At 38.6% G+C, this 24,176-nt stretch overlaps 1 protein-coding gene across 2 annotated transcripts in view; it reads left to right on the top strand.

Annotated features, from left to right (window-relative positions):
• CSE1L (chromosome segregation 1 like) overlaps positions 1–24,176 on the top strand; it is a 42,825-nt gene extending 18,649 nt beyond the window's left edge. For both annotated transcript variants that reach the window (XM_032387801.1, XM_032387802.1), the window contains 20 exons: positions 536–626; positions 2,568–2,675; positions 4,073–4,165; positions 7,309–7,476; positions 7,605–7,734; positions 9,273–9,338; positions 9,766–9,968; positions 10,588–10,672; positions 12,161–12,222; positions 14,365–14,501; positions 15,646–15,749; positions 17,375–17,472; positions 18,771–18,921; positions 19,067–19,275; positions 19,670–19,767; positions 19,869–19,954; positions 20,529–20,610; positions 21,810–21,956; positions 22,743–22,974; positions 23,884–24,176. In XM_032387801.1, coding sequence (XP_032243692.1) covers positions 536–626; positions 2,568–2,675; positions 4,073–4,165; positions 7,309–7,476; positions 7,605–7,734; positions 9,273–9,338; positions 9,766–9,968; positions 10,588–10,672; positions 12,161–12,222; positions 14,365–14,501; positions 15,646–15,749; positions 17,375–17,472; positions 18,771–18,921; positions 19,067–19,275; positions 19,670–19,767; positions 19,869–19,954; positions 20,529–20,610; positions 21,810–21,956; positions 22,743–22,974; positions 23,884–23,973 — 2,440 coding nt within the window. In that variant the 3' untranslated portion in view covers positions 23,974–24,176. The remainder of the gene's footprint in view (positions 1–535; positions 627–2,567; positions 2,676–4,072; positions 4,166–7,308; positions 7,477–7,604; positions 7,735–9,272; positions 9,339–9,765; positions 9,969–10,587; positions 10,673–12,160; positions 12,223–14,364; positions 14,502–15,645; positions 15,750–17,374; positions 17,473–18,770; positions 18,922–19,066; positions 19,276–19,669; positions 19,768–19,868; positions 19,955–20,528; positions 20,611–21,809; positions 21,957–22,742; positions 22,975–23,883) is intronic.

Genomic DNA, 24,176 nt, shown 5'->3' with positions numbered 1-24,176 from the left:
AAGCAACTCTCTGCTGAGCTGGGAGCCTGATATGGGGCTCGATCTCACGATCCTGAGATCATGACCTGAGCCAAAATCAGGAGTTGGATGCTTAACTGACTGAGCCACCCAGGTGCTCCTTAAAGATTTTATTTTTAAGTAATCTGTACACCCAACCTGGGGCTTAACTCTTGACCCCAAGATCCAAATGGCAAATGTTCCACTGACTGAGACTGCCAGGTGCCCTCATAAATTCATGTTTGTAAAATACTTTTTCCAAATGCTTTTGCTTATATAAACAGTTGTATTTTTATGACTCTTGTCATTCCTTTGAATTTGGTAATCTTAGAATAAGATTTATTTCATCTAGCTCTGTTACTGTGAAATAGGTCTTAATAAACTGTGCTTGATTCCTTTAAAAAGAAAACCAAGAAATCCTTTTGAATTTCAGAGAGCTGTCTACCCATGGGTTTTTCTCTGATCTGTCCTTGAAGACCTAAAGTTAGTACACAGAAACTTGTAAATTACTTTACCTATTTTACCTTAATTTTTTTAGATATCGCCATGAATTTAAGTCAAATGAGTTATGGACTGAAATTAAACTTGTTCTGGATGCCTTTGCTTTGCCTTTGACTAATCTATTTAAGGTAATGGAATAACATCTTGGTGATACTTTAAAATTACTTAATATTTTAAATTGCTTAATTATTTGTATAAATTTTGTTTAAGAGAATGCTTTGAAAGTCTATTTGATAGGTAATATTTAGAGCAACATTGCTTTTGAAAAATTCCAAACCTACACAGAAATAGAGAAGACGATCTAATGAACCCTCATGTATCTATTACACAAGTTTAACGGTATTACTTTTTTTCCCCTTCCCTTCCCCTCATTTTGTAGGAATGTTTAAAAGCAAATCCCAGGCATCATATTATTTTATTACTCAAGTATTTGAGTATGTCTCTCTAAAGGACTCGCTCCCCATTTTGATTTGACTATGTGGTTTAATTTATATATATAATTATAGATTAATTTATATATTTGTGTATCCTCTTGTGCATAGGCTGTTTTCTTTTTTTTTTTTTTTTTTTTTAAAGATTTATTTATTTGACAGAGAGAGACACAGCGAGAGAGGGAACACAAGCAGAGGGGGTGGGAGAGGGAGAAGCAGGCTTCCCGCCGAGCAGGGAGCCCGATGCGGGGCTCGATCCCAGGACCCTGGGATCATGACCTGAGCCGAAGGCAGCCGCTTAACCGACTGAGCCACCCAGGCGCCCCCATAGGCTGTTTTCTTAAACATGTTTATCTCTGTGAGACTCCTATAAGATTGAAAGAGATAATTTTTTTTTTTTAGTCTTTTTTTTTTTTTTTAAAGTAATCTCTATACCCACCATGGGGTTCGAACTTATAACCCTGAGATCAAGAGTCATAAGCTCCACTGACTGAGCCAGCCAGATGCCCCCCGCCCCAATTTTTTGCATGCTCTTCCCACTGAGTTAATCAGGGGCCCCGAAAGAGATATATTCTTAACCTATTTTTTCAGATAAGAAGGTTCAATATCACACAGCTAATAAAAAAGGAGCCAAGTCTCAAGCCTGGTTGTGCTAACTCTGGAAAAGCTGCTCATTTCCTTTTTTCAAAAAGGAAAGTTTTGTGATTTTCACAACTTTCTAAGATGTAGTGTGCACAGGATTTTTCATCATTAGGATGTCTTACCGATGGTACATTTTTATATAAAAAAATAAAATTGGACAAAATGTAATCAATATTTTCTACCTATTGGGTTGGTAAAGATTCTTATTTCTTTTTACTGGTGTTAAAAGTGTTAGCCAGAGTGCAATGAAATGAACACTCTTCTGTCCTGTCCATTGGATTATAAATGGTACTGTCTGGAGTTTGGCATTTCATTCAGAAAACTTTAATATTCATATTTCTTTACTCCAGAATATAGGGAGTACCATTTGTTGAGTGTCTTTTACATAGTGTGCAAAGGTACTGGATATTTCATGTATATTTCTTCATTCTCATATTCTCTGTCTGAGGCAGGCATTATTTTCAGATTATACATGAGGAGATTGGGGCTCAGTAAAATAACTTACTTGCTCAAAGGAATGCTCATTATGAGCAACAGAGTCTGGATTATATCCAGGTCAATCTGGCTTGCAAAACCTGTGCTCATAGCATACTAATCTGCTTTGGTAATACATTTCTAGACTCTCATAGTGTGAAAATGAGAGGTGTGCATAGTTTTATAGATAAGCCTGTTTATTGCAGTTAGAATAACAAATAATTGGAAACAGTTTAGATGCCAGGGGTATCATTTAATGAGAGCATATAAAGACAGTTTTGTAATATATTTATATGCACAAAGGAGAGTGGAAGGATCTAGTCCAAATATTAAACATTGGACTTTTAGTAGTGCTGTTATGGACAATTTAAAAATACATACTGTTGTAATGTATTTTTCAGAATCTCTTCAATGACTGTATACTATTTAAAAGCCAAATTTCAGAGAGGATATAAGTAGTCTCAGTCTGTTTCACTAAAGTTTACAGTACATTAAAACCATGTCCCTAAATTCCTTCCTAAGGCCACTATTGAACTCTGCAGTACCCATGCAAATGATGCTTCTGCCCTAAGGATTCTTTTTTCCTCCCTGATCCTTATCTCAAAATTGTTCTACAGTTTAAACTTTCAGGTAAGTTTTGTTATATTTCTTGCTTTTGATTCTTTGATGTCAAATATACAAGTTTTCAATTAATAAAGACTTCTTTGCCAGCATTGATTTTTCTGAAAGAAATTAGTTTTTTTCTGACTCTCCTCCCATTCTTTGCCTACAAGTAGTGTTCTATTTTATAGTCCTTCCTAGAGATATTTCTAGGACATTTCATGGGGAAAGGTATCATTTTCTTATAGTCTAATAACTTAGAGGACCCTACTTCCTAAATCACTGTTTTGGACAGTCACCCTGTATACTGTATTATTGAAGACACGGGAGATCATATTCTCAGACCTTTCTCTTTTATTTATTTAAGTGAATATTAACACTGGAGGAACAGTGTTTTGGTTAGAGGTCTATGGCTAGCTTACACAAAAAGGCTTTTATTGGAAGAATGGGAGATAGAACACTAAAAAACCAGGTTTTGGAAGGTATAAGAACCAGTGGCATTTCAGAAGACACATAGCTATAGACTTCTAGTAGAAAATGCCTGGTCACTGTCTTGCTACTGAGATAGTGGCCTCCATTCTTTTTGTTCTTCAATCATTACTTTAAGATTCAGTGTTCCAGGAATGAGAAGAGGGGTCTTAATGGTGCAGATTACTATACTGAGATGCAAGAGGAATGGTCTGGCCTTTTCATTGCTCATAGCCGGGGCCATGTACCTGGACTTCCTCCTCATAAAATGATTGCACTCAGAGTGGTAGGAAGAGCATTCTCCAAAAGAAATAGGCAGAATAGATGAACAGCCCAAAATGGTATATCTACATCAGTGCTCATCTGGACACCGGTTTGAGAAAGTTTTACTTAAAGGATATCACTGTTTTTGCTTACATCTTCTTTTGAATTCTACTTCCTAGAAATCAGGTAGGATGAGGCTCTTAATAACTTGTTAGGCATAGTCTGAAGACCAAAGGAAGAGCCATAATCTTTATCCTTGGGGTGGCTTATCCCTCATTAAGAAGGCAGTACTGTGGCACAGGAAATCAGTAGCTATATAAGACAAAAAGTCTGAATTGGTGGTCATCTTACCATAAAAGCGATAGTTGAGAAAGGAAAAGGAAGATAGTGGTAAGCACTCGAGTTTCATACAGTCTTAGCTGGACCTTGAAAGAATAAGTGAGTTTAGATTGGGACAGGAAATAGGTGGCATCATTTGTAGTTGAAAGTGTATAAACCAAAGAGACAGTGGTTTACTCAGCTGCCAGGCCTGGCTGGGATAAAGAATTCTTGCTCTAAATAGTTAATGGTTGGCTCAGGCTGAGGAGTGTGAACTTGAGACTGTAGGCATGTGGGAAATGTTTAGCATGGGGGCAAAGCTTACTAGAACAACATTACTTTTAATCAAAAATCTCAATTCAGTGTTTATTCTTCAGGACCTCCCTGAATTTTTTGAAGATAATATGGAAACTTGGATGAATAATTTTCATACCCTCTTGACATTAGATAATAAGCTTCTACAAACTGATGTAAGTATTTAAAAATGGTTAACAGGTATCCCTGTTTTAACTGAAGAATTGTTAATATTAGATTTTGATTATATCTCAGTTTTTATTTTTTTTTTAAAGATTTTATTTATTTATTTGACAGAGAGAGAGACAGCGAGAGCAGGAACACAAGCAGGGGGAGTGGGAGAGGGAGAAGCAGGCTTCCTGCCGAGCAGGGAGCCCGATGTGGGACTCGATCCCAGGACCCTAGGATCATGACCTGAGCCGAAGGCAGACGCTTAACGACTGAGCCACCCAGGCGCCCTATATCTCAGTTTTTAAAATGTAAAATAAAAAGTACTCTCTGAAAACCTTGGAATATAGTTAGACTTCAGAAAATGAAATAGTTATTTGAGAGCATTTATTTTATTTTATTTATTTCTATATTTTTAAAGATTTTATTTATTTGTCAGAGACGGTGAGCACAAGGCAGGTGGAACGGCAGGCAGAGGGAGAAGCAGGGAGCTTGATGTGTGGGACTCGATGCCAGGACCCTTGGGATCATGACCTGAGCCGAAGGCAGAGGCTTAACCGACTGAGCCACCCAGGCGCCCCGAGAGCATTTATTTTATTTATTTAAAAGATTTTATTTATCTTTTTGACATAGAGCACAAGCAGGGGGAGCAGCAGAGGGAGAGGGAGAAGCACGCTCCCTGCCAAGCAGGGAGCCCGATGTGGGGCTCGATCCCAGGACCCTGGGATCATGATCCGAGCCAAAGGCAGATACTCAACCAACGGAGCCACACAGGCGCTCCTGTTTGTTTATTTTTTAAGTAAACTCTGTGCCCAACATGGGGCTCAAACTCAGGACCCAGAGATCGAGAGTTGCATGTTCTACTGAACATTTAAATTTTGGTTCCTAAAAATTTTTTTACTCTTGCACTGTTAGTAGGTAGAATCCAAGAATATAAGTAATATTTGATTATGTGGGATGTTCTGTGTTTGGTTGTTATTTTTTTTAATTATTTTTTATTTAGGGGTGCCTGGGTGGCTCAGTCATTAGGCGCCTGCCTTTGGCTCGGGTCGTGATCTCAGGGTCCTGGGATTGAGCCCTGCATCGGGCTTCCTGCTCAGCGGGAGGCCTGCTTCTCCCTCTCCCACTCCCCTGCTTGTGTTCCCTCTCTCGCTGTCTCTCTCTGTCAAATAAGTAAAATCTTTAAAAAAATTATTTTTTATTTAAATTCAGTTTATGTTTGGTTATTTTTAGCAGACAGAATTAGCCTTATTGTGGCCTGACATAGGTAGATTCACAATTTATAGAGAAGGCTATTTCTTTTTTTTTTTTTTAAGATTTTATTTATTTGACAGAGACACAGCGAGAAAGGAAACACAAGCAAGGGGAGTGAGAGAGGGAAAGCAGGCTTCCCGCAGAGCAGGGAGCCCAATGTGAGGCTCGATCCCAGGACCCTGGGATCTTGACCTGAGCTGAAGGCAGACACTTAACGACTGAGCCACTCAGGCGCCCCTAGAGGATGCTATTTCTTTACAAGATTGAAAGTAAAGCCTCAGAGTATTCACACCGTGAACATTTTATGAAATAGAAAGCTATCATTGAAAATATTAAGAAAACTTAAACCTTTGTACCAGTAGCCTCTTTTTAAAAAGTCAGTACAGCATGGGAACGTGGGGACATTATGAAGGTTTGTAATGTGTTAAAGTTTCTGGTCTGGGTTTTGTAATATGTACTTTTCATCATAGCACTTTGTGTTACCATTTGCTTGTTTATTAATAACTTACAATCTATCTTTTTTCCAAGAAACAAAAAACTTAAAAAGCAAAATATTAAGAATGCTTCCGTTTCAGATAAAATTAGACCAGGTGATTCAAATCAGTTTTTGGGAGTAGGATGCAGAGAGAGAATTGTTTCTGTGGGTGTGCAGCAAATTTTGTCTGGGATTTACCAACTAAAAAGCAATAAAAAAGATACGGCCCCATGAAATAATTCTTTCAGTCCAGTAGGAAAAAAACGATGCCCTTAGAAAACAAAGCTTGTCTTCACACTTCTATCTAAAGGAAGTTTTTCACCTAGGATTCTTACAGGGAGCTGTTTGCCCATTTAACCAGGTGCTACCTTATGTCTTCTCACTGTGTAATATCCCTTACATTTATGCCTTGAGGAACCACCTGTTCTCTCTTCTAACTTTGAGTTCTTTGGCACATAGTACAGCTCAAAAGGTGTTTATGGATTGCCATCACAGTAGAGATCATTATATAAATGACTGTCATGGTTTAGATTGGGGTTGGCAAACTTTTCCTGTAAAGGTTTAGGTGGTAAATATTTTTGGCTTTGTGGGCTGTACAGTCTCTGTTCCAGCTGCTCAGCTCTGCAGTTGTAGTGGAATGAAAGCAGCCATAGGCAATACTATGAATTGTGTAAACGTAAAGGAGGAATGAGCATGGCTGTGTTTCCATAAGACTTTACTTACAAAAATAGGCAGCAGGCCTGCAGACCACAAGTTTGACCCTTAAATTAGATTGCTGTTTAATATTTTATAGCCAGAATATTGTTGGTGAGAATCCTATAGCATTATTATTATTATTTTTTAATGATTTTATTTATTTGAGAGAGTGATCAAGGGAGATAGCATACGAGCAGGGGCAGAGGGAGAACAGGCTCATCGCGGAGCAGGGAGTCCGATGTGGGGCTCGATCCCAGGACCCTGGATCATTACCTGAGCCAAAGGCAGACACTTAATTGACTAAGCCACCTAGGTGCCCCATCCCATAGCATTATTTTATCTTAATGTATTTGAAATGAGAACCTTATGGGAGGAGATAGCAAGACAGTATAGCTGACCATGTTACAAAGGAAAATGTGATACGGCCTTTTATCATTCAGGTTTCTCTATATTATTTTCAATTGAATATGTAAATATTTTGCAATTCAGCAACCAGAAGAAAAGTCTCTATTTAATTTGAAAACTTTGAGAGCTACACTTCGTGATTAATAAATGATAAGTATTTCATTTGTTATTTATTTGAAAGACTAAATGAATACATTGACAATGGCATAGTTGTAGATTACAACCCTAGGTTTTATTTTTAGTTGACGGAATTACAGCTACTCTGTATTTATGGTAACTTTAAAGTTTTATGTTTGAGTTTTCTGTTTTTTCTTATGTGAGGATGAAGAGGAAGCAGGCTTATTGGAGCTCTTAAAATCCCAGATTTGTGATAATGCTGCACTCTATGCACAGAAGTATGATGAAGAATTTCAACGGTACCTGCCTCGTTTTGTCACAGCCATCTGGAATTTACTTGTTACAACAGGTCAAGAGGTTAAATATGACTTGGTAAGATGATGGTGGAGACAAATAATTAAGACATTCCCTCCCTGCCTCCCCCAATTAATAAATGATTCAGTTCTGCTCTTAAAAATATGCCTATTAAAAAAAATACCTATTTTTGTGTTTTATTCCAGTTAGTAAGTAACGCCATTCAGTTTCTGGCTTCAGTTTGCGAGCGGCCTCACTATAAGAACCTGTTTGAGGACCAGAGCACGCTGACGAGTATCTGTGAGAAGGTTATTGTGCCTAACATGGAATTTAGAGGTAATTGTAGCGAAGTCTGAAGCCTTTTCAGGAGATTAAAGCTTGCTTTTTTTAAAGCATGTATTAGTATAAATTTATTATTAAGTCTGCTCCCTGTTGCTTTTTATAATAAATGCAGTCTAATTTTTTTTATTGCTAATTAAAACTTCCTGTAGGTCACTTACTCCCTATTTTCTAAACCAAGACAGAAGGAGAAAAAAGTGATAAAGACATTTGTGAGTGTTGCTGTGATGAGCTTTGTTTTCTACTGTAGAGCATTTTTCACAGAAATACTGAATAAGGCTACAGATATTCCTGTTACATTGAGAAGAAAGTAAACCATCCAGGATCTCAGTTTAGGAAAGAATTTGGTATTGTTTGATTTAGTGTTTCACTGGGGCAAATAACTATTGTTCAGTTGAGTGTAGAAGTGATTGATAACCTTTAAATGCAGAGCTGAAGCCCACTCAGTTTCTGATTAAGGTTAAGAGAGCCCTAAGACTCTATATTTGTATACAAACTGTCTTTCCTTCTTTCAGCTGGGAAGAACAGGTAGTAAATGTGGAAGGAATTGTGTTTTATGTCAAAACAATCATTAGATCAGTGGTTCTCAAACTATCAGGAACTAAAAGCTGAATTAAGGACAATACAATGTGAGGTTTTATTTCCTTTTGTGTTTTCATAAAACTAGAAAGGACAGATCTTTATTTTGGTATTGCCTCTCCTACTTTGTCTGGTTTGAAATGACTTTTATGAAATGGTGATTATAGTTGTTAGGCCCTTTTTTTTTTTTTTAAGATTTTATTTATTTATTTGACAGAGACATAGTGAGAGAGGGAACACAAGCAGGGGGAGTGGGAGAGGGAGAAGCAGGCTTCCCACGGAGCAGGGAGCCCGATGCGGGGCTCAGTCCCAGGACCCTGGGATCATGACCTGAGCCGAAAGAAGACGCTTAACGACTGAGCCATTGAGGTGCCCCAGGCTCTTTGTTTTTTTAATGTCCTTATCTAGCAGAATAAAAGTTGACATCTCTAGGTTGGGCCCCAGTATTCAACTTTTTGAAGTTGGTGGTTGGTAAAGTCCAATTCTGGGGACACGGTCACATTAGAACAAGTGAGCTGTGTGAATTACCTGTTACCTAATTGTTTAGGGTGGCATTTGCTGCTCTTAAGTAATGATAAAGAATATATGAAGTAGGGGCACCTGGGTGGCTCAGTCGTGAAGCGTCTGCCTTCGGCTCAGGTCATGATCCCGGGTTCCTGGGATCGAGCCCTGCATCGGGCTCCCTGCTCTGCAGGAGGCCTGCTTCTCCCTCTCCCTCTGCCCCTGCTTGTGCTCTCTCATATAAATTTCTTTTTAAAAATGTGTGTGTGTGTATGTGTGTGTGGGTATATATATATATATATGTATATATATATATATGAAGTTTTTTTGGGAAGGAACATTTTGCTGGAAAACATGGCAGTTCTACATAGTCTTCTGTGTACTTGGCTGTGAAAGTACAATGATTTTTGTCATGTCTTTTGAGGGGTTATTTGAAGTGCCATCTCTCTTTGTAGCCGCTGATGAAGAAGCCTTTGAAGACAATTCTGAGGAGTACATAAGAAGAGATTTGGAAGGATCTGGTATGTATTTTGGTTTTGAACTTAATCTGATAGCAAGGCTCTTTTAAAGTTGCTCTTTCTGGTCACTGTGGGGAGGAGTGGGAGTCAGGGTAAGTATGTTGTTGTCTTAACCAAGCCTTTCCTCCTCTAACTTTATACACCTTAAAGAGGACTCTTGTCTGAGCTTGAGCGTAGAGTCCAATGTTGAATCATCTGCGTTCTCTTTTTTATATGCTTATTAGTGTGTAACTACTACTGTATCCTTTTTAGTTCCCATTTTGTGTTTCTTGTGAACAAAAGAATGTTCTTTTTCTTCTTTTTTTTTAGAATGTTCTTTTTCATTGTTGATGTTGCTAAGAGCGATCAGATGACAATTTGTTGCCTTATAATCTTGATCACTTGGTTTGTGGTTGTTTCTTTTATGACATATTTCCCTTTGATTTTATAGATATTGATACTAGACGCAGAGCCGCTTGTGATCTAGTACGAGGATTGTGCAAGTTTTTTGAGGGACCTGTGACAGGAATCTTTTCTGGTTATGTTAATTCCATGCTGCAAGAATATGCAAAAAACCCATCTGTCAACTGGAAACACAAAGATGCAGCCATTTACCTAGTGACATCTTTGGCATCAAAAGCCCAAACACAGAAGGTGAATCTTTTCAATATAGTTTTGTTTTTAAAATAGACTTGGTGTGGTAATCACAGAAATCAGAAAGAAGTAATACATTTCTAATGATCAGCCTACTTTGCTAGATAACCTGTTAGTTCTGATTCGAATTCATATAGTCTCCCAAGATGACTTTACGTTGATATATTAAGCACTTTATTTTCTTATGGATAGAAAACTGATAGATACCACACTTGTTTCCCTTAGCTGAGACTCAGTGTATATAATGTGCTTAATTTAAATTTAGCTGTTCCTTAAATTAGGGAGATTTCTTTATTGTCTATTAAAATAGTCTTGGTTTTTTATATTTAAGCAGTTTGTGATTTGAAGTGTTCATCTCCATTTGTAACCTGTTTGTTATTTTAGAGGGGGGTGAGGGGCAAACGGAGAAGGGGAGAGAGACTCTTAAGCAGGCTTCAGGCATCACAACCTTGAGATGATGACCCAAGCTGAAACCAAGAGTCAGACGTTCAACCACCTGAGCCAACGAGGCGCCCCATAACCTGTTTTTTAAAAGTTGCCTAAATTTCCTATGTGATAGATTGTATCAGATGTATACAGGTATTTCATGTCATTTACCCTGTTAAAAATTGTTTTTCAGCATGGAATTACACAAGCAAATGAACTTGTAAACCTGACTGAGTTCTTTGTGAATCACATTCTCCCTGATTTAAAATCAGCTAATGGTGAGTTTGTGAAAAATTTTTTATGCCACTTACAACACTTTTTACTTGAGTGGTTTTTTTTGTTTTTGTTTTTTAAGTATTTAGTTTAAATCTTACTATTTAAGATACTAGTATCTAGTATCTCTGCATCCAACATGTGGCTAAAACTCAAGACCCTGAACATCAGGATTCACATCCTCTACTGATTGAGCCAGCCAGGCACCCCTGCATTGTTATTTTATACTACAAAATAAGTAACATGGCAAAAGTGATAAGGTCATAATAGGGGCTCTACAGCACCATGATACTCAAAAAATTGGCTCCTGTCCTTGTTGCAGTTATTCCTTTTTTTTTTTTTTTTTAAGGATTTTATTTATCTGAGAGAAATGGGCAGGGGGACGAGCAGAGAGAAAAGCAGACTCTCCGCTGAGCAGGGAGAGGGGGACTCAATCCCAGGACCCTGAGATCATGACCTGAGCTGAAGGCAGATGCTTAACCCAATAAGTCACCCAGGCGTCTCTGCAGTTACTTCTTTTATTGAATAAAATCTCACATGGTTTCCCCAGATCTTGCACTGTTGAAATTAATTTTCTTTAAAGAAGATGTTGCTTGTATAGAAGGAAAATAGGAATAACTAAGACGAAATTGTAGCTCAGCTCTGTTATGCTGGTGCATACTCTAGGAATTATACTTCATTTTTCTTTCCCTTCTCATTTAAAAAATGTAATCTTAAAAATTGAAGTAAATTTAAAGTACTTCAAACTGATAATTAAGGATAACTTCCTATGTTTATGAAAGTATATACATTATATATTCCCTTTTTAAAAACTTTTTGTATGGCAGGCACCTGGGTGGCTCACTCAGTTAAGTGTCTGACTCTTGATCTCAGCTCAGGTCTTGATCTCAGGGTCATGAGCTCAAGCCCCATGTTGGGCTCCACGCAGGGCATGGGGCCTACTTTTTAAAAAAATAAAAAAGCTTTTTGTAAGGAAATTTTAAATATACTAAGAGGGAGAATATTGTAATGGACATCCATGTTTTACTGTCATCTGGCTTTAAGAATTTTAAGTAATTGATCGGTATTCTTTTTTCACTAATTTATTTTCCCACCATTAGAGCAGTTTAAAGGAAATCCCAGCCAGTGCTTGCTTTGGCAGCACATATATTAAAGCAAATCCCAGCCTGAGAGACATGTTTTTGATTCAGAATAGCTTCACTTCTAGCTAAAAGATGATATATGGTTATTAGCTTGTGGTCTAAATCATTTTTATTCAATTAATGTAAGTAGTAAGTGCATGTCCATTTGTAATGAAACTTACAAAAGGAAAAAAAAATTAATCATAATCTTACCAGAACGAATAGCTACATAGTAGATCTTTATATAATTAAATAAGCTTCAGTTATTTGACATTACGGTTACCAAAACTGTTTCAAAAATCTGATAATGTTGCCAATCTGGGTGTAATAGTCCTGAGCACTTAAATAACTATGGTTTTATTTTTTTAATAGTGAATGAATTTCCTGTCCTTAAAGCTGATGGTATCAAATACATTATGATTTTTAGGAATCAAGTAAGTAGCTTTTGATTTATGTGTTATATGCCATTTAATCTCTTAAGAGTTTTATTGTATACCAGCCTCTCTTCCCTTCTATGCAGTCCTTCTTGACATCCACATCTAACAGAACGATAACTTCTTAAGAACTTAGGATTCCAGACCATGCTTAATTTTCTCCTTTGTCTCAAAAATAATCATTATACAGTGATTTTCATAAAAAATTGGGATCCGAACAAGGTACACACATTGCTTATGGTTGATTATGTGTCTTGTCTTTCTTTTAAGATTTTATTTATTTATTTGAGAGAGAGAGAGAAAGTGTGCACAAGCAGGGGGGAAGGGCAGAAGGAGAAGCAGACTCACTGAACAAGGAGCCCAACGTAGGGCTTGATCCCAGGACTCTAAGATCATGACCTGAGCCAAAGGCAGACGCTTAACGTACTGAGCCACCCAGGCACCCCTGTGTCTTGTTTCTTATTTGATGACAGAGGTCTCCTCCCCTTTCATATGCCTGTTATTTGTTGGAGAAACCTGTCATTTATCTTACAGAGTTTTTCACATTGTACTTTTAGCTGTTTGCATTCTCGTGTGTTTATGGTTTTATTACGTACTTGTTTCCACAAAAGTTTTGTAGTATTCCATAGGTTTAAAATTTAATTTATATAGGGGCGCCTGGGTGGCTCAGTCGTTAGGCGTCTGCCTTCGGCTCAGGTCATGATCCCAGGGTCCTGGGATCGAGTCCCACATCGGGCTCCCTGCTCAGTGGGAAGCCTGCTTCTCCCTCTCCCACTCCCCCTGCTTGTGTTCCCTCTCTCGCTGTCTCTCTCTCTCTCAAATAAATAAAAAATCTTAAAAAAAAAATTTTTTTTATTTATATAAATGGTATGCTATAGGTTCAGTCTACACATGTTGTCTTTTTTTACTGTGCTTGATATTGTTTTTGAGACGTACTCATTTTAGTAGATGTAGTTCATTTTTTAATAGTTGTGTGGTATCCCCATCATAAGACTATCCAGTTTATAATTTCTTGATTTATAATTTTTATGTCTTTGGCACGTATTTACAAGGGTTACATGCAACCTTGTGAAGCTGCTCTATATTTTTTAAAAGATTGATTTATTTATTTGAGAGAGAGATTGAGCGCACATGTGTGGGGGGGGTGGGGGGGGCACAGAGGGAAGGAGAGAGAGTGTCAAACAGACTCTGCCAAACGCGGAGCCCGGTGTGGGGCTCAGTGTCATGACCCTAAGACCACCAGCTGCGTCAAAATCAAGAGTCAGGTACTCAGCCGACTGCACCACCCAGGCTCCCTGAAGCTGCTCTATTTTAAAGAGTAATGGATGGGAATTCTAAATTTTTAGATGTTTCTTTTTCTTTCTTTCTTTCTTCCTTTCCTTTCCTTTCCTTTTCCTTCCTTCCCTTCCTCCCTTTCCTTCCTTCCTTCCCTTTCCTTTCCTTCCCTTCCTTCCCTTTCCTTCCTTCCTTCTTTCCTTCCCTTTCCTTCCTTCCTTCCCTTCCTTCTCCTTCCCTCTCCTTCCTTCCTTCTCCTTCCCTTTCCTTCCTTCGTTCCCTTTCCTTCCTTCCTTCCTTCTTTCCTTCCCTTTCCTTGCCTTTCCTTACTCCCCTTCCCCTTCCCCTTCCATAGGCTCCACACCCAGCATGGAGCCCAACACAGGGCTTTGAACTCACAACCCTGAGATTAAGACCTGACCTGAGATCGAGTCGGACGTTCAACTGGCTGAGCCACCCAGGCGCCCCTAGAATTTTCTAATGAAGATTAGTATTCTTATTTTTGCACCACCCCTTTTTTTAGAAGAGAAAATGAGGCACAGACAGCTTAAATGACTTTTCCAAGAAATACCTGCTAGTGAAAAGTATAGCTCTTAATATTAATGAAATCTTAGTTTGCTTGTCCATTATACTACTATTTCATGAGGTGTGTTTTTATCTGCAAGATTTTCCTTTAACCATAGTTTAATGCTCAGAGAAGGAGAATTGTGAATGTGAATTGAGCCATTACGTGGAGGTAGAAGTTTTGATTTCTCATCCGTATCGTCTCCCATTGTAACAGCTGAAAAAAACACACTTTCCAGAATCAGCAAGCCCTTCTAAGGTTGCATCATTGACTTAAAGCATGCATATTATTGTGTTTTTCAGGTACCAAAAGAACATCTTTTAGTCTCTATTCCTCTCTTGATTAATCACCTTCAAGCTGAAAGTATTGTTGTTCATACTTATGCAGCACATGCTCTTGAGAGGCTGTTTACCATGAGAGGGCCGAACAACACCACTCTGTAAGTATTTGATTCTAAACAATTTCTATTTTTTTAGCTTAGGGTGGGGAACTGTTCTGTGCTGGTCAAAGTTCTCTTTGACTATATTCATAATGTCATTAGTTTGAAAAATAAATGTGTACTTTTCCCTCATTTAATAATTCTGTCTCAGTCCAAAAGGATGAGGTCGTATGCTAAAAATAGATACATTATGACAAAAAGTTAAATAGGAAATTGGAGCAAAGGAAAATAATGGGGTGAGATTCTAAAAAGAAATGTGTGTCCAAGGATCCTGTATAGGAGTTAAGGAAACTCCTGAAATTTGTGTGCTGTCTCCTTGCAACCAAGGCATAGAGGGCAACTTGGTAAGTTAAAATTTTCAGTGTCCTTGAGATTAAAATTAGACAGTTACTCAGAAGGCAACTCAGAAATGGGCCTTCATTAAGGGGGTGTTCTTGCAACATCATGCAACAGAGTTGTTTTTACGTGGCCGTTTTTGCATGTTTTTGCATTATTACCCCGTGTGGAGGATAGGACACAACTGAGTGAAAATAATTCCCTATAGGGTCCCAGACAGTAGTTCCTCTGGCCTGAGCCAAGGAGAAAATGTAGAGGAATGGACGGTCTGCGTGTCTTTCAGGCCATTCTTCAGCAGTGTTATTTCTTGAAACTGAGCTTTGGGTAAGAGATGGAAAACAGTTCTAGGTTCTTTTCTTCTTCAAGAACTTGAAGTGCAGATATTCTTAGAGCCAATTAAGGGTTGAAAGGACATCCTCTGAGGTGAGTCAAACCAGTACCTGTCTTCAGGCCCAGAACTCAATGCAGAATTTATGCACCTGCTCCAGGAAAAGCAAATGACTGAGACCCCGAGAGTCTGAGCTCTATTCTTGGTGATGATAGGTATGACCCAAGGGTGACCTGAACAGCTTTAGATGATGTCAGGTTTGCCTGGATTTTGGTTTGTGTTCGATCCCAGATGTGCCTTTTTAGGAATTTCACATGAACACATGTAAACAGTTACTTTCCTAAGCTGTCTGTGGATTGTCAGTGGTGGGAGATGGCTACCTTTTATGCCAAGAAGTGTGATTTAGTGGTTGCCCAAGGGTATTCCAGAGTGATCAGCTCAAGAGTTGGCAGTGACTGAAAGCTGTTTTTTCATCTATAGCTTTACAGCCGCAGAAATCGCACCGTTTGTTGAGATTCTGCTAACAAACCTTTTCAAAGCTCTCACACTTCCTGGCTCTTCAGAAAATGAATATATTATGAAAGGTAGGCCGTTTCCCTGGTGTATAGACTATAAGAACCCCATCTCCGATTACAGGGGCGAATGCTCTGAGTTGTACTTCAGGTTACGTAGTCTATGAACCAGATACTGTGGGCTAAGCATTAGGTAGGTTTAGATTATTTTTAAATGGAAAATCTTTTGTTTACTGTTAATGGTATTTTCAGAAAAAAATTTACCCTAGTTTGGTATAGAGCTCCTCTTGTTAAAGAAAAAGTAGCAAACTCCCTTTTTCTTACCTAGATTGATTTTGTTGAGGACAGAGATCAGACGAGACATTTGTTGATGACATGCTAGCTGCTAGGCTAGGTCTTGGCGTGAAGTCTGGGTGCACTTGCTGGGCTGCACACGCATCCTGCCTCCACAGAGCTACTGCCAAGAACACAGGCAGCTGTCAGCCCCTGCCCGCTGCCAGGGGAGGAGAGCGTTGTGGTGACCGCTCTGACTTAGTCACTGTTGGATTCCAGCAGCCTAGCTGTGTCTGACTCCTAGGAAATGCTTTTCAAACAAACTGTCCCTGATGGCGGGTCAGGCCCCCTGGGGTATGTTGTGTATCTGTGTCTGTGTGTGCATGTGTTTATATGTGTGGGTAAGAGTGTATCTAGGTATGTGTTTGTGTTTTCAGCACCGTACTTCTCCCAGTGGTGATGCGTGACTGCTGTTGTTTAATGTCTGTTTCTGTGAGGTTAACTGGTGTGTAGTCTCATTACTGTGTTCCTAGGGTGTGTGAGAGCACCCGGATGCATACCTTCTCAGTAGTACTGTTGGATGAGTGAGGCAGCAGACTCTGCCAGCCCAGAGGTGGGGCACTGATCCATCCTCAAGCCCCTTGACTCCCCCAGCTCAGGGACGGTTTTCTCTAGGGAGTGAGGGATACGCAGTGGTTAGCTAGCTGGAAGGTGAGGCTGGCTAAGGGAGAAGAAACATGGTCAAGTTTAGGGGGCAACAGAGGATAACTTTCTATCCTCTGTGCCTGATACATAGTAGCTGCTGTACTTGGTAAACATCTATTCTACTTGTGCAGAAACAATTATGTACATTTTTAGCTTAATAATGTATCTCTCATGCCAAATGTTTTTAGGCATCTATTAATGAGCAGTATTCTTGTAGTGTGGACCCTCCATAGCTTTATGTGTATTTTTAGATTTTTCTTGGGCTCCTAATCTCTCTTTTGGAGGGAGATGGACAGATGGTCTTCTCTCAGTTGTTGGTAGGCTTGTGATGTGTCCATTAGGCTAGGGCTAAACATTACCTGCCATTGATTTTCTAAGTGAAGAGACTGGAAACTGTACTCTCTTCCAGCTACTGCCCCCCTTCCCCTGTCATTCTACCACTTCCTCCTGCTCAGTGTTTGCCTCTTTAGTCACTTATTATTTCTTACTGTCCCTTTTTTCTTTTAAGCCTTAGGCTTTCTGAAAGTAGCTAAATTTTGTTGTCAGTCCTTGGCATAATTTTGAAAGGAAAGGACATTTAGATTGTTTATAGAGAGCTATCTGGGGGGTTGCTTAAGGGTCTTAAAATTTTGTTGGTGAGTCTGTGGAATTTTTTTTTTTTTTGTAATCACTGTTTTTTTCTGAATTTTAACTATTCTTGCTCTTTTTATATTTTACAGCTATCATGAGAAGTTTTTCCCTCCTACAAGAAGCCATAATCCCCTACATCCCCACCCTCATCACTCAGCTTACACAGAAGCTTTTAGCTGTTAGTAAGGTAACAAGACCAGTTTTAAGAGTACAGTTGCTTTTTAACTTATGCTTCAAACTGTTTGAGCCTCAGAACTCTCTGGCAGTGGGTCAGGCTTAGGAAAAGTTCTCTGGATTCTTCCTGACCAACAGTTAAGTACCTTTTAAAAGTGTGGGGAGGTATTAGATTGGAGACATTACAGCACTTGCCTTTATAAGTGTAGGTCCAGAAACTTTAAAATGTTTCATTTGAATTCTCATTTAAAAAAAGTAACATGTTTCATTGACTACAATTGAAAAAGTATAGAAGTAATTGATCTGAAATGATCTTAGATGCAGGAAAGCAGGCTCTGTACCAAGTGGACAAAAAAAAGGCTACTCAGACTTTTATAAAATGATGTAGTCCCTTGTGTCTGGTCTCCTTTACTCTTATTTCCCCCAAGTAAGGTCCATTCCTTTGATCAAAAATTTTATAGATATTTTGATTTCATATTTATTAATACTAAGATTTAGAAAATAAAAGTCAGCTTAAGGCTGCCAAAATTCTTGTTGAGATGCCTGTTCCTAATTACTCTATGGAAAGGAAATAAATGTATAGAACTATTACAGGGACTTTGGAGAACAGTGATCATTTTCCCACGGAGTTCTGGTAAGGGTGTTGGACTGCTTTGGGCCTTGGGGGATTTAGAGAGAAGAGACCTTGGGTCTTCCGCTGTCCCCCACCCCAAACTTCTAAGTTCATCAACTTCATATGGTAGCCTTCCAAGAAGGACTTCGTTTGATGGAAAATAGGGTTATGTTGCTTTGAAAATTGAAAACCACTGATAGAAAGGAGTGCCACTCTGGAGGTATAGACATTGAGACCCATAGAGGTTAAGGCTTGCCTAAAGTCCCACACAAGGCTAAAGGCACAGCCTGGTCATACATGTCCCTGCTCATTTCTTCCAGCACTGCTTACAGGGTTGGCTCTGGGGGAGCACGTGGCTTTCAGACAAGTTCCTTATAGCGCTGGGAACACTGAAGCTCGTGGAGTCCTCTGCCTGTGACTTGACTTATTTTTCATAGTGGACTTTTGTCCATTAAAAAAAAATAAAAAGAAATAGGCATTAGTGAGTATTGTTTTATTTTCTGAATTTTAAAGTCCATATAAAACTTTAACATATATATGGGCAAGTGTAATTGAGGTTTTTTTTTTAGTACTGATTTTTTTAAAAGATGGCCTCTCAGTGTGTTTTAGAAGGGATTGGTGTGTGTGTTTTATTTTAGATATTTAATATAGTCACTTGGATTATTGGAGAGTGGTAAGCTTTCTGTTTTTAATTTCAGAATCCAAGCAAACCTCACTTTAATCACTACATGTTTGAAGCGATATGTTTGTCCATAAGAATAACTTGTAAAGCTAACCCTGCTGCTGTTGTAAATTTTGAGGAGGCTTTGTTTCTGGTGTTTACTGAAATTTTACAAAATGATGTACAAGGTAAGTTAAAAGAAGTTATTTTCTTTCTTACTGAATAAAACTATTAAAGTGGCTAATAAAATGGAGCCTGCCTGTGAGGTATGTGCCTTTTTGTGGGGGCCATTAGTTATGAAGCTGACAGCTCTGTTTTTACTTTTATCAACAGAATTTATTCCATATGTCTTTCAAGTGATGTCTTTGCTTCTGGAAACACACAAAAATGATATCCCGTCTTCTTACATGGCCTTATTTCCTCATCTCCTTCAGCCAGTGCTTTGGGAAAGAACAGGAAATATCCCTGCTCTGGTGAGGCTTCTCCAAGCGTTCTTGGAACGCGGTTCAAACACGATAGCAAGTGCTGCGGCTGACAAAATTGTGAGTGGGATTTATTTTGATGTCACTGTCATTTTATAAGGTAGCGGAGAGAAACTGAGAGTGGCAGAGTTTTAAAAATTCTTAAGTAAAATAAATGTAACAAAGTTATTAGAAAATATTAATGTATATTTTACTACAATTAGGTATCCTTTAATTATCTCCATGGTAGGAGATAAAAAAATAGAGCCAAATAGGTTAATTTCAGGAACTTAACTTTAAGGCTTATTGTGATGGGATATTTTCTGTCTATACTTCAGAAATAGGAACAAAAGTGAAAACGCTAATTATTATAGCATGCACCCTTTTCCAAAACATCACCTGCTTAAAGTGTAACTTTCGGAACAGTTAATCCTTGCCTCTTTAACGGAGTATTATTTGATCTAATTTGTTGTAGCCTGGGTTATTAGGTGTCTTCCAGAAGCTAATTGCATCCAAAGCCAATGACCACCAAGGTTTTTATCTTCTAAACAGTATAATAGAGCACATGCCTCCGTGAGTATGAGTATAACCCTCACTGTATAGATTACTCAAGGACTGTTGGGTACTCAGAAGATGCTGACTTGATACATTGTTGGTTTTATTCACTTCTTTAGTGAGTCAGTTGATCAGTACAGGAAGCAAATCTTCATTCTACTATTCCAAAGACTTCAGAATTCCAAAACAACAAAGTTTATCAAGAGTAAGTAAAATTGGGGCGCCTAAGTTGCTCAGTCGGTTGAGTGTCTGCCTTTGGCTAGGGTCATGATCCCAGGGTTCTGGGATTGAGCCCCACATTGGGCTCCCTGTTCGGTGGGGAGCCTGCTTCTTCCTCTCTCTCTGCCTCTTCCCCTGTCTTATGCTCTGTCTCTCTCCTTCTGTCAAATAAATAAATAAAATATTAAAAAAAAAAATAAGTAAAATCATTTGGCTCTTACAGAAATAATGAAGGAAAGTAGCTAAAACCCTTAGCATGGTTACATATAAACGTTTTATCAGTTTTAAGCTTTTTCTATAAAATATTTTAAGATGTTTGTATTCTCCAAATAGTAAGTCACTTTCAAATATATTGTGTTCCAAAGGTTAGTGTCTAAGTTTAGATATCAAAACATTTTTTGTCTGTACTGTATGTTAATTGTATAATAAAGGGAATATTGGTCCCAAAGTTACCCATTGGTTTTAATGATTATGACTATTTCACGTGGCAGACTTGTGCTGAATCACTTGTTTAGTGCACTGAGGCCTCTGTATTGATATTCTGCATCTCCTTTCAACAGGCTTCTTAGTCTTTATTAATTTGTATTGCATAAAATATGGGGCGCTGGCACTGCAAGAAATATTTGATGGCATACAACCAAAGTAAGTTTGTTTTTATTAACTTACTGTATTTTGTTATTTAAAGCAAAAAAAATTGACTGCTTTTAGCACAAACCAGTATTTCTATTTTATAGATGGTTTTATAGTTCTTGGTGGAGCTATATATCTTTGTGGTTTTCAAAATATTCTTAGGACTGTTGAGTTGCAAAGAAGAAAATCCCTGCAAACATTTTTCTAACTCCCACCCCTGCCTTCTACACAGCCAGTGTTCTGTGTGATTCTGGATGGTTGGGGTTGTCTCCAGGAGCCTGCCTTTGTTAAGGCCAGTAGTGTGATTTTTCAGATGAAAGTCTTTGCTTTTCACTTAGTGTACATACAAAGAATGTAGTTAGATGGTATTTCCCATTTCATAGGGAAAGGAAGGATAGAAATGATAGAGAACAATTTGAAGAAAAAAACTCAAGTGAGATCCCCGTATTGGTATTATATCAAAAAAATTCCAGACTGACTGAGATGAAGAAAATGAATTAGCCTGAAAAAGTAGTACCAGAATATATGCTTTTCAGCTGTAGAGATTTGTGAGGAAATCAGTTTCATGAACTGCTAGTGGGTAAACTGGTGTGATCTTTCTATAAAGCAAAAAATAATACCTAGAGTATTAAAATGTCCAGTATCTTTGATATCCACTATTTCCACTTCAGGTAATTTTAGTGTAGTAGAAACTGAGGATTTTACATCGTTTGGTATTGCTCTTAGGGTGTTTGCAACAACATATTAGATTGGTGGCTAAATAATTTTTATAATGTAGTCATTAACATTTATATCCTTATAGATATGTAAGCATAGGAAGTTGGGAAGTTTACAATCCAGTAATGTTAAAACTAGTTATTACTGGATAGTGGGGTGGTGATGGGTAATTCTTTTTCTTCTTTCTCTTATCTAATTTCTAATTTTTCAAAGATTTGAGTAATTAAAAAAAAAGTACAGAAAAGCGGTTGTGAAGATTCCACATGAGCACAGACTTTAGTATTTCATAGAAGTTGTTGGCAGCACTTGGCCACAGGGCCGAAGTTTGAGGTTTCATTTTTGCTTTGTCATTTCTAGGTCTCTGCCATTCAGTTGACCAAAAATAGTAGCTCTGTTATTTTGGATTTTATTATATTCCTAAGGAGTCAGTGTAAGTAACATCTACGCATTTCACAGTTTAATTATAGTGATAGTCTAATATTTTATTTTAATAGAATGTTTGGAATGGTTTTGGAAAAAATCATTATTCCTGAAATTCAGAAAGTATCTGGAAATGTAGAGAAAAAGATTTGTGCGGTTGGCATAACAAAATTACTAACAGAATGTCCCCCAATGATGGACACAGAGTATACCAAGCTATGGTAAGTAGTACTCCAAACTTTTTGGGAATTACAGCTTCCTTCCCTTATGACTGCAAAATTAAACAAGCTTATTCTCCTGAGGGCTGAGAATTGGGTTCTGATCTCAGGTTCTCCACTAGCAACCATCAGATCCAAGACAGGACATGTGGGTCCTTCTGGGTCTAGAAAGATGTTTCCTGATTCTTAACTTTATCAGAGGGGGTTCATGTGCCCCCTCTGAGAATCTGGTGAACGTCGCCGGTCTACATGATCTCTAGGAATGTTCATGACAGACACTCAGCTAAGTTGGCTTAAATCTTTAAGTGGAGAAATTGAATAGGCTAAAAGAGGATCTTATGTGCTTGTGCTCCATGACTGGTATTCCTGGCTTTTCTTGACCTCTTGCTCTCAGGAACCTTGCCTCATTTTGGGTTCGCTCAGGCATCCTCTTCCAGAAAAGGATCTGATGATTCAAGGCCTGTTTCTTCTAACTAACTTCTGGCAGCAGTGAATCTCTGGTTTGGCTTCAGTCACATGGCCTTCTTGGCCAGTGGGTCACATAGCCAGCTGGACAGCTCTGGAGATGGAGTAGTTTCCAAAAGGGAAATTGGCGTGCTGTGGCCAAAAAGAAGTTAAGAGTGGTTTTGGAGGATACGTGTAAGAACTGATGTCCATCCCATTTCAGAGGTCCCTTGCAGCTCTTGAGACTGTGCCTCTATGATTTGTGTCTGAGGAATTGCTGCTTTTTGTTTAGATCTTCAGAAGTATTCACTTAATCTTTTGTCTGCTTGCTTGCTTCAAATCCAGGACTCCTTTATTACAGTCTCTGATTGGCCTTTTTGAGTTACCTGAAGATGATACCATTCCTGATGAAGAACATTTTATTGACATAGAAGATACACCAGGGTATCAGACCGCCTTCTCACAGTTGGCATTTGCTGGGAAAAAAGAGCATGATCCTGTAGGTCAGATGGTGAACAATCCCAAAATTCACCTGGCACAGTCACTTCACAAGCTGTCTACCGCCTGTCCAGGAAGGGTAAGTGTGTTGTCCAGGAACTCTGATGAACAGACCCCTTTCTGGGAAGGCAAGAAGGTAGGAGTTATGCTGGTGCCTATAGTTAGGCCTTAATTTTCTTTCGTTAAAATGATGTGCTAGAAGTAGATTTTAAGCAAATGACTTTTGGAATAAGGACAAAGCAGGGGATAAAACCCCCTCACACCTCCCCCACACACTTTTTAAGTTTTATTTATTTATTTAAGTAATCTCTACACCTGACATGAGGCTTGTACTCACAACTCCCAAGATCTAGAGTCGCTGGCTTCAACTGAGCCAGCCAGGCACTCTAAAACCCTTTGAATAGAAATGTATTTATTTCCCAGATTGAAATCACTCTTCTATTAAAATGTAGGCATTTTTTTTTTAACTGCAATATACTCAAATATTGGATCATGGAGTAAACATAATGGCTGTAGAGTTGCATTATCCAGCACCTTTTACAGAGTCTTCTAGATTATCGGAGAAAATGTATATTTTTCAATGTTTTATTATGGAAAACTTCAAACACATAGAAACAGCATAATGAACCTTCACATACAGACCTTCAAAAAGTACCAGTGTTCTGCCATTCTTGTTGCATGTGTTTCTCCTTGGGCATGATGTCATTTCACCTATATGTACTTAATTATGCATTGCTAACCAATAAGGACTTTTTTTTTTAATCCCCACAATGCCACTACCACACTGAACAGCAGTAATTCCTTATGGATCTGCTTTTTAGACCTATCCAGTTCTGAAGGTGTAAAGCAATTGAGATCCTTGAGTATCTCTGCAAGAGTCACTGGTGATGGACTAGCCCTTCCCAAGACACGGCAGTTCTGGAGAAGATGGGGCTTGTGTTGGTTTAGTAGGATCTCCAGGAACCAGCATGTTTCCCATCTCTTGTAGGTTCCCTCGATGGTGAGCACCAGTCTCAATGCGGAAGCGCTCCAGTATCTCCAAGGCTACCTTCAGGCGGCCAGCGTGACACTGCTTTGACCTGCGTTTTCCAGATTGGCTAAGCCAAGGGTGGTTTCTGAGGAAATCACATAGACGTCTGAGCACAGCTGCATTAAAGCAAGTTTTCCTTTTGAACTTGTCACAAATTCCATCTTGTAAAGAATATTAAATGTTGCTTTAAGCTGAACCTTGAGCAAATTAGGTGGTTTGTGTGATCATAAATAGAAGTGGGTGACTTTCCA

Source organism: Phoca vitulina, unplaced genomic scaffold, assembly GCF_004348235.1.
Source record: "Phoca vitulina isolate PV1807 unplaced genomic scaffold, GSC_HSeal_1.0 scaffold50, whole genome shotgun sequence".
Classification (NCBI taxonomy): domain Eukaryota; kingdom Metazoa; phylum Chordata; class Mammalia; order Carnivora; family Phocidae; genus Phoca; species Phoca vitulina.
The sequence above is the reverse complement of the archived record's forward strand: the minus strand, read 5'-3'. Positions and strand labels throughout refer to the sequence as shown.